A 9,685-nucleotide genomic window follows, 5' to 3' on the forward strand; every position below is an offset into this window, starting at 1 on the left:
TAATGGATCCATTTTTCATCGCTAGTAATGATTCGGAGTAAAAATTATTTTCTTTTATAGTGTTCAAGCTGTATTTCGGAGATACAAAATAGTCTTTAATGGTATCTTGGCTTCAATTCGTATGTTACCCAATATCCCTGCTTTTGGATGAATCCTGCTTCTCGCCAACATTTTGAAATTGCTGCTTGAGAAGCTCCCAACTATTATGGAAGCTCTTTTGTCTTCAAACTTTTTTCTGGTGGCTTGGGCGACTTTTTCTTCCATGTCAAAATCACCACTTCTGAACAGCATAGAAACCTATGAAACACATTCACCATAAGCTTTGGTGAGCATTCGGTGTGCTTCAGCGGCACTTTTTTTCAAATTAAAGAAGTAAAGCAAAACTTCCCGCATATGACGCTTTGTTGGTATAAAATTTTGATAATTTCGAAGCAAAAAAAATCTTTGTTGTTTACACTATAATGTTCAATAAGTAAGTAAGAATAAATGACAGATATGTACTCTTCAAAAGGACATATAATTGATTTTCAAATGAGAATATCTCCCAAACTATAAGAGATAATGTTCTAGATATATTTGTTTCCACTTTTCTTGATTTCCCCACTGTTCTGCATCCGATGGATTTAGGGACTTGTAAATTTTATGGACTTGAGATTTAGCATTTATTCATCATGTAACTCCTAATATCAAACATTTATTTTATTGAGAGAACAAAAATTAATTGTTTTTGAAAATTGTAGCAAAGATTTTCGAAAATCATTTAGTAATCACGTAATTTTATAGATTCATTTATTATTTTGGCGAGTCATTCAGTAGTCAAGTGAACAAAAATTAATTGCATCAAAAAGTTCTGTATTTTTAACTAAAGAGTAAATAACTTTTTAAACTTTGATCTAAAAAAATTCATTACTCTGTTTGTAATTTTTTGAGTCATGGAAATATAATCATATACGGACACCACTACGTGATAAAAGACCAAAAAAAAGACCCGTGTTTCCCAGTTTTGCCCAAAATCATACACTTTTTAGATTTGGGGCTCGCACTGTGGTTCCAAATCAAAATCTAGGTGGACAAAATTATAAAAATCGGTATCTTCAGAATTTGAAAAAAAGAAGTTTTTTTCGGAAGCTGACAATCTGCTCTCCTCCAATACAAATGGGTTTTTCAATTGGACATTTTGAAATTTTGAATCATATTTTCGTTAATTTTTTTTAATATTTTACTGCTTTACTAAATTACATACATCTCAATTGTTTTACCATATAGAAATTCTTACTTCAAAACATAGATAAACATTGATATAGGCTTTTATTAAATGTATATCTTATATTTATGGGCCTCTTCATTTTCCTGTTATAGTCCTTTAAACTTGAGTCTCAAATATACTGATATTTTTTTTCTACGAATATTATATAGCTTGTCAAACAAAAAGACCGTCGAAGCCCGTCCAATGACTATATACATCATTTAAAGAAACTTCTGCGGAATGTCTTTGTAAAAATATTGTAGCCTCCAGCACCCGCCGAAATACTTTTTTTAATATTTACGGAATAGAATTTTTAGAAATATTTTTTTTTTATTATTGATTTTTATATATCTAGACCCTACTGTAACTTGAAATATAGTAAAAACAGAACTTTTTAAAAGTTTAGTTTCAGAAACACATGAAAACGTATTTTTTTATTTTTTTTTATTTATGATTTCTACTGTAACTTGAAAAAAAGATTATATTGATCTTTTAAAAATGTTTTTTGGAATCGGAAACACCAATTCTATATTAAAAGAGCGCCAAATAATTTTGTCCACCTAGATTTTGATTTCGAACCACAGTGCCTCGGTGTCATTTTTGCAAAAGAGTGACCATTTTCTCAAGCGCATATCTTGCAAACAGTTCGGAGTTTTGATTTACTCTCTGATGCAAAGTTATAGCCCTTGTCATAAAGAACAAAAATTGTTAACATATAAATTCAAAAAAAACTTCATCTTCAAGATCAAAATCGCAAAAAACATTTGGTCTTTTATCGCGTAGTGGTGCACTATGTTATTCAAATGTATTGAATTTTTGCATCGATTTGTTAGTGCATATTTTTGCATTTATTTGCTTTTTACAGCATATTTATGGCATACTAGCTGAACCCGGTCCGCGTAGCTGGCCTTTAGAAAACATCTGTTTTATATAGCATCTCGATCTCGAACATTCAATGTTAATACATGTGGTGGCATTTCGGCTGTTTCCAATGAATTCAAAAATTCAGTAGGATAATTGACGACTTGTTCTTCGTTCATTACTGTGTCAATCGATTTATAATTTTTTGATTAAAAGTAGATTTCATATAGAAATTTTTTATTCATGCACCTAATATGCAAAATAATAAGTAAACAAAATTGTTAATCACAGATCGAAAATCAAAAATCTGACTTTACACTGTTACCCAAAAGGCTTTTCTGAAGATTCCGTGAAAATGTCATCAAAATCGGTCCACCCATTTTTATGAAAATTGGATTTTTACATGTCCATCTGCACACAGACAGAATATCAAAAATCAGACTATACAGTGTTACCCGCTGGGCAATTCTGAAGATTTCCTGAAAATTTCATCAAAATCGCTCCAGTGGTTTTTTATATATATAAATGGCATTAGCGGTATAATGTAAAAATTTGATTTTGCCACACCCCTCCGCCCACAGACCGAAAATCAAAAATCTGACTTTATAGTGTTACCCGCTGGGCTATTCTAAAGATTCCCTGAAAATTTCATTAAAATCGGTCCAGCCATTTTTGAGTTCATTCGGAACATACATCCATTTTTATATATATAGATAAAAAATGTTTGTATGAAAAAATTCGAAAATCTTCTTTACGAAAGCACCGAATGGACCTAATGTAGTATTTTAGGTGTCTAAAACCATATTCAGAAAATTTCCAAAGATACCAGTTTGGAGCTAATCGGTTGGATGGTGTCAGAGTCTATAACGGACATAGGTAGAAACATTTTTTGTATTTTATATATATAGAAGAAGAAGATAGATATATAGATTGTAACTTTTTAGAGCATAATTGGCGATTTTAGAGCAAACTTTGCCATTTTTCGGCATTTATCTAATTATACCCTTCAACTTCGTGTATGTCTGCCTGTCGTCTGTCTGTTGAAATCAATTTTCTGAAGACCCCAGATATCTTCGGGATCCAAATCTTCAATAATTCTATCAGACATGCTTTCGAGAAGTTTCCTATTCAAAAAATCAGCAAAAACCAGGACAACCTTGAAAAAATTTTTTAAAAAACAAAAAAAAATTTAAAATTTAACAAAAAAAAATTTAAAATAACAATTCGAAAAAAATAAAAAAACAAAAAAAAAATTGTTTACCTAAAAATATTTAAAATTTGTATTTTGATGAATAATTTGGTGAAGGGTATATGAGATTCGGCACAGCTCTCTTACTTATTTTATATTTATTTTCTTTATTACAAAATGTTCCACCAAAAATTATTTTCAAAATTTTTTTTCTAGAAACAAATTCCAGAAATTTATTTTTCATTTTCCTTTTTTATATTAAAACTTTTCGGTGCCTGCCAATAATACGACAAATTTAAATAATTGGGGGATTCAAACGGTCTGCTATTAGGTCGTATTGTCATAATGTCGTAAAATATTTTTTTAGTTTAAACAAATTCTTGTTGTGCTGCAAACAAAAAAAGTGTTATTTTATGACAAACCAATAAACATAGTTCAAAAAGTCTTATTAGTTTACAACTTTTTAGTTTAAAACCCAACTAAATTTTTTTTTAACTAAAAAAATATTTTAGGATATTATGACAATACGACCTAATAGGAGACCGTTTGAATCCCCCAAATATTTCCGATACAAAAGTTTTTTTTTAACCAAGTAGCTCATCCCAAAATTCTACCTCAGCCTAATAAACCAATCATTATTCAAAATTTTCTCAAGTATTTTTAAACCACAAAAAAACCAAAGATATTTTTTTAAATATAAAAATGAGTATATCTGCGCGTAAGTATATTTCTTTTTTTTTTGAAATGTGTTAAAAATTTAAATTTATTTGCTGTCATTAATTTGGCACCTTGCGCGAAATTAGTTCACCATGATGACTTTATCGTCATTTTTGCATTGTTATGGAAACAAATGGGAATTTCAGAATTTGACTGAATTGTATTCACACAATTTGGTGGCTGACTTGGCTGGCTGGCTGATACAAGGGAATCGGAGAGAGAGTGTTTCATTCTGTTTTTAGTAGCCGCAAGATTTTACATAACAAAATGGCCCAGGGTTAAAATAAGATTTAAAATATAAAGACAGACCACTTGATTTAAAAAAATTGTATTGTGAGTGTGTGATTGAGTGTGTTTCCTCTTCCAATACTGAATCCAATGTTAGAGGTGGAAATCGAATAAATATGAAGAATGTTGGCTAAGGTTTCTCGTATTATGTCGGTGTTGTGTTATTTATTTAATTGCGTAAAATGAGAAAAACAGATCCATTTGTACATGGTGGTGTTTAAATGGCTATGGAAGGGCTTAAGCAACAATGTTTTGCTGGCATTTAAGTACGAAAGAAACATTTTGTTGCATCTAAATGAAATAACACTCACTCGTACGCACAATCGAAGTGGTAACCAAAAAAAAAAAAAATTTATGAATACTTTGACAGAGAGAAGATTAAAGTGAAGTGGAAGAAATGAAATGCAATGAAATAAAATACACAATACACAATACACAGAGAAAACCAGCAAAAATAAATTGTTACAAATTATGTTATTAAAATTTAAGTGAGAAAAATGAAATTAAAAACGCATTTAAGATCATTTCAGTTTTGTACATTTATAAATCATTTTTATTAGGAATTTTATTCCAAAAATCTTAATTTCAATTCGTATATAGTCAAAGGATATACAAATTATTGAAGAAATTATATGAGAATGACAACCAATAATTATGGTTTTGTGTTGGATGGATGGATGGATGATTTCTTTAAAATAATTATGATATTAATAATTTAACATTAATTTATATGTTAAGTTGATTCAACAAAGGACACTAAGGTAAATCATTTAATAATCATTAAACCTTAAAACCGACCATAAATTAAAATTAAGTTGCTTTTCTTTCTTTACGCACAGAAACTTCACATCTCCCTGAAAAACAATCTCTAATGATATAATGATATATAAAAAAATAATGCATAACTCTGTAAATATGCGTTTAATTGAGAAAAGGAGCTCATTCAGAGATCACTCAAATTTCTGACCAAATATTAATTTTCATACAAAAAAAAAATCGCAAAAAAATCAAATAACTTTATAATTAAATCTTAAATTGAGAAAAAGAGCTCGATCTGTGATCACTCATATTTCTGAATAAAAACCGATTTTTATATGAAACATTATTAAAATCTTAAATTGCCAAATAATTTTGTAACAGCTTGATCTGTCCAAAAATATGAAATTATCAAATAACTTTGCAAGCAAGAGTTTAATTGAGAAAATGAACATGATCTGTGATAACTCGTAATGGATTTTTATAAGAAACTAGTTGATCGCCCCGGCTTCGCCCGGTAGCTATTTACTAATGTTAGTTTTTCAAGTTTCTGCAAATAAAATATCTAAATTTGTACTGCATACGTTAGGGAGCTTTTTTATTACAGTTGACTGGACTCACAAAAAAAAGAATTTCCGAGTTTTACCCGGAACTTTGGATTTTTTTTTCTTTACAAACCATCTCCTGAAAATTTCGAATCGAATAAAAAAAAATCAGCCAAATCGCTCCAGCCGTTCTCTCCCAATAATCTACAATTATCAAATAACTTTGTAAATAAGAGTTGAATTGAGAAAAGGAGTGCAATCTTTGATCACTTACTCACTAACCAAATATCCTAAAATCTAAAATAAGCGTTTCGGATACTCTGTTATAAAGTGAAGCGTATATATACGATCGAAACAAATATGGGGGATGGGGCAAGGTCTGGACTATAAAGCGGGTGATGCAAAACTTCCCAATTATTTTATTCTAAATACTTTTTAACAGGTATTGTAACATATGACCGATTGTTGTCATGATGGAATATTACGGTTTCATGTCTGGCCGCATATTCGGCCAATGCTCGCTTCAAACGAATCAGTTGCGTTCGGTATATTTTCCCTGTGATGGTCTGGTCAGATTTCAGCAAACATAATTTTCTTTCATAGAGTGCCATCAACATTTCAGACACACAAAATCGTCTTTCAAGATATCTCGGCTTCAATTCGTATGGCACCAAATTTCTCTGCTTTCGGATGAATTCTGCTGCATGTAAACGTTTTGAAATTGCTGCTTGAGTAGCTCCCAATGATTTTGCAAAGCTCTTGTTGAGTTTGACAATTATCTTAATGGAGTAGATTCTCCAATTCTTAAGGTAGGGTCACACATGACAAATATTTGACGAAAAACACGTAACCACTAAATAAAATACATTTGAATTCTTTTATTTATTTGAAAAACTTAGGATGATTCAAAACAAAAAATTTAGTTTTATTTTATTTGATGCTGTTTGATTTTACAAAACACTTGTAAGAGTAAATATGTCAAACAAATTTCTGCTAAAAAAAGTGGTTACGCTTTTTTGAGCAAATATTTGCCATGTGTGACCCTACATTTAGTCTTCAAACTTTTTTGACTGTCCTGGGCGTCTTCTGTGTCAAAATCACTACTTCTCAACCGCACAAACCATCTCTCGTACATTTAAACCGATGAAACACATTCACCATAAGCTTCGGTGAGCGATCTGTGTGCTTCAGCGGCACTTTTTTTATATTAAAGAAGTAAAGCAAAACTTTCCCCAAATGACGCTTTGTTGGCACAAAATTTGACATTTTCGAACCAAAAAAAAACTTTGTTATTTACACTACAATAACTAAATGAGAGTAAATGACAGATATGCACCCTTCAAAATGACATATAAGTTATTAAAAACAAAATTTAAGCTTGAAATTAAATTTATTCGATTATTTTTTATTCTAAACTAAAAAATGTTATTCATTCAAATAAAAAGTCCTTTTTTTGATTATTCAAATAATTTTTATTCGAATGACCCCCCTACTTGGTTAGAAATCAAAAATCAATCAAAATCCAAAAAATCTAAAATCGTCATTTAACTTTGACGTTCTGTGATTACTGTGATCTCTCATATTTTTAACCAAAAATAGAAAATCTAAAATCATCAAATAACTTTGTAAATAAGCATTAAATTAAGAAGAGAATCTCAGTCATATTGCGAGAAAAAATAGATTTTTATTAGAAAAATTCCAAAAATCTAAACTCATCAAATTCTTTGTAAGATTTTAATTGAGAAAAGGAACTCGGTCGTGTGATCACAGATCGAGCGTTTTTTCTCAATTAAAACCTTTCAAAGTATTGCTGAGAAAAAAAAAAGATATTTAGAAAGAAAAAATTCAAAAATCTAAAATCATCAAATAAATTTGTGAATAAGAGTTTTTTTGACAAAAGTGACCACACTTATATTTCTGAGAAAAAATCGAATTTTATAAGAAAAAATCAAATAACTTTGACAATTTTTTCTGAAAAATAATCGATTCCCAAAATTCTAAAATCATCTTTGTAAAAAAAGTTTAACTGAGAAAAGCTGCTCGATCAGTGATCACTTTTATTTTTAAGCAAATCGTCAAAAATAACATTGTAAAAATTAATGAAATGAAAAAACGAATTCGATCTTTAATCACTCATATTTCTGAATAAAAATTAATGTTTATATTTAAAAATTAATTTTTACAATGAAAATCAAATTTTGTATGTTAAATTCTAAAAACCTCAAAGAATAGTTAAATATTTATCAGCTATAATGTGATAAGAAACTTATTATGAAACCAGTGAGTTCCTTTTTTAAACCGGAAATGCCATAAATAAAGTTACCAAACAAAAATAAACAAAATATTATTTTATTTGATTCACCCTGTTAATAAAACACATTCATTCAAAATTAACGGTTACTTTATGAATAAACAAACTTATATCTGGCAATACCGTACAAACACAACCACACACTATTGTCAAAAACAGCTGCTGTCAAATTGCTGTAGCAAATGTAAACAATACAAAACTGAAGTGAAGTGAATTGGCGAAATTCAGCTGGCTGGAATTTTCTTTAGAATTTAACAAACATTTAATATTCCTAATCAAAATGCCTCATGGTCATTCTCACGATCATGGTCAGGGTTGTGGCCATGAAGCCACTGATGTTGATAATGCCCTAGAAATGGGCATTGAATATAGTTTATATCAAAAGATCGATATGGAAAATTTGGAATGCTTGAATGAAGAGTCCGTAGGTAGTGGTAAAAAGGTATTTAAACCCTATGAAAAACGTTTGGATTTAACGGAGGTAAGTGGAAAGAAGTGTTATACAATTATTTTGGTAAAATTAAACTTAATTCTATCTAAAGTTTGTTCAAAGTGATGCCGATGAGGAGCTGCTTTTCAATATACCATTTACCGGCAATGTTAAATTGAAGGGAATTATAGTGGCGGGAGCCAATGACGATTCACATCCCAATAAAATGAGATTGTAAGTGCTTGGTTTTAGTTATTTTAATAGATTTTTTATAATAATATCTGTAATGAATTATTATTTATATAAAGATTTAAAAATCGTCCTGCCATGACTTTCGATGATGTTAGAGGCAAAGCCGATCAGGAATTTGAATTGACCAGAGATTGTCGAGCAGAAATTGAATATGCACCAAAGTAAGTAATGAATTTGTTTATTTATTTCTTATTTTTATTGGAATTGTTTTATTATTTTCTATTCTCTTTATAGAGTTGTTACATTTTCTTCAGTACATCATTTATCCATACATATACCTTCCAATTACGGTGATGATAATACCAAAATATATTATATAGGTAAGTTATTGGAAAAACTTTTACATATTTTGTAAATATTTATGTAATTATTGTTAATTTTCTAGGTCTTCGTGGTGAATTCAGTGAAGCTCATTATCATGGTGTCACTATTTGTACTTACGAGTCCCGGCCCAACGTAAGTGATCATAAAAGTGATGCATTTGATGCTGTAAATCGTACTATACAGTAAAGTGAGACAATTATAAAGCGCACTTATTTTTATACAGAATGAAAATTTATAAATAAAAAACATCAAAGATATGTACAAAATTGTTTGAAATATTTAATGTTAATAGTGGATTTTTGTCAACAAACTTTGATATCTTCGAAATTTTTATGAACAGTACAAATAAAATATTTAAATTTAGCTTGATCTTAAAAAAAAATTAAGATGAGATTTAGTTATATGAATCATTTTAAACCATAATTTCATATAATTGATTTTAACAACTTTGAACAGGAAGTTTATTTCCTGTCATTGGTAGTCTACTATTGACTGGGTTCTTATTTCGGGGACGATATGTAGACATTGACATAGAATTACATTTTAGCAATTCTAGTCTACACTTTTTAAACTTTGCAGAAGTGGATGTTGATAATTAAACTGCATATTTCGTTAACATTTGACGTTGTATTAAACAAATTAAAAAACAAAAAGGTGCGAATTCATAGCAGTCGCCTTCAAATTTATGTTCGACACTAAAATAGATGACAAAATTGGTGACTTAGTGACACTTGTCTCCAGGTTTCCTTCAGGGACATTTCTTGTA

General features: G+C 29.5%; 1 protein-coding gene across 1 annotated transcript; it reads left to right on the forward strand.

Annotated features, from left to right (window-relative positions):
• Positions 1-8,096: 8,096 nt before the first annotated feature.
• Positions 8,097-9,185, forward strand: LOC135951144 (PITH domain-containing protein GA19395). The gene is made up of 5 exons (XM_065500729.1): positions 8,097-8,394; positions 8,456-8,577; positions 8,652-8,756; positions 8,830-8,915; positions 8,981-9,185. Exons 1-5 carry the CDS (start codon positions 8,194-8,196, stop codon positions 9,103-9,105), a joined length of 639 nt encoding a protein of 212 aa, XP_065356801.1. The 5' UTR covers positions 8,097-8,193; the 3' UTR covers positions 9,106-9,185.
• Positions 9,186-9,685: the final 500 nt, after the last annotated feature.

The sequence above is a fragment of the Calliphora vicina genome, chromosome 2, assembly GCF_958450345.1.
Source record: "Calliphora vicina chromosome 2, idCalVici1.1, whole genome shotgun sequence".
NCBI lineage: Eukaryota > Metazoa > Arthropoda > Insecta > Diptera > Calliphoridae > Calliphora > Calliphora vicina.

Coding starts and splice junctions, on each gene's coding strand:
- LOC135951144 (XM_065500729.1), top strand. CDS start 8,194: ATGCCTCATGGTCATTCTCACGATCATGGTCAGGGTTGTGGCCATGAA. Junction 8,757..8,829: donor GAAATTGAATATGCACCAAA/GTAAGTAATGAA, acceptor TTCTCTTTATAG/AGTTGTTACATTTTCTTCAG. Junction 8,916..8,980: donor TACCAAAATATATTATATAG/GTAAGTTATTGG, acceptor TTAATTTTCTAG/GTCTTCGTGGTGAATTCAGT.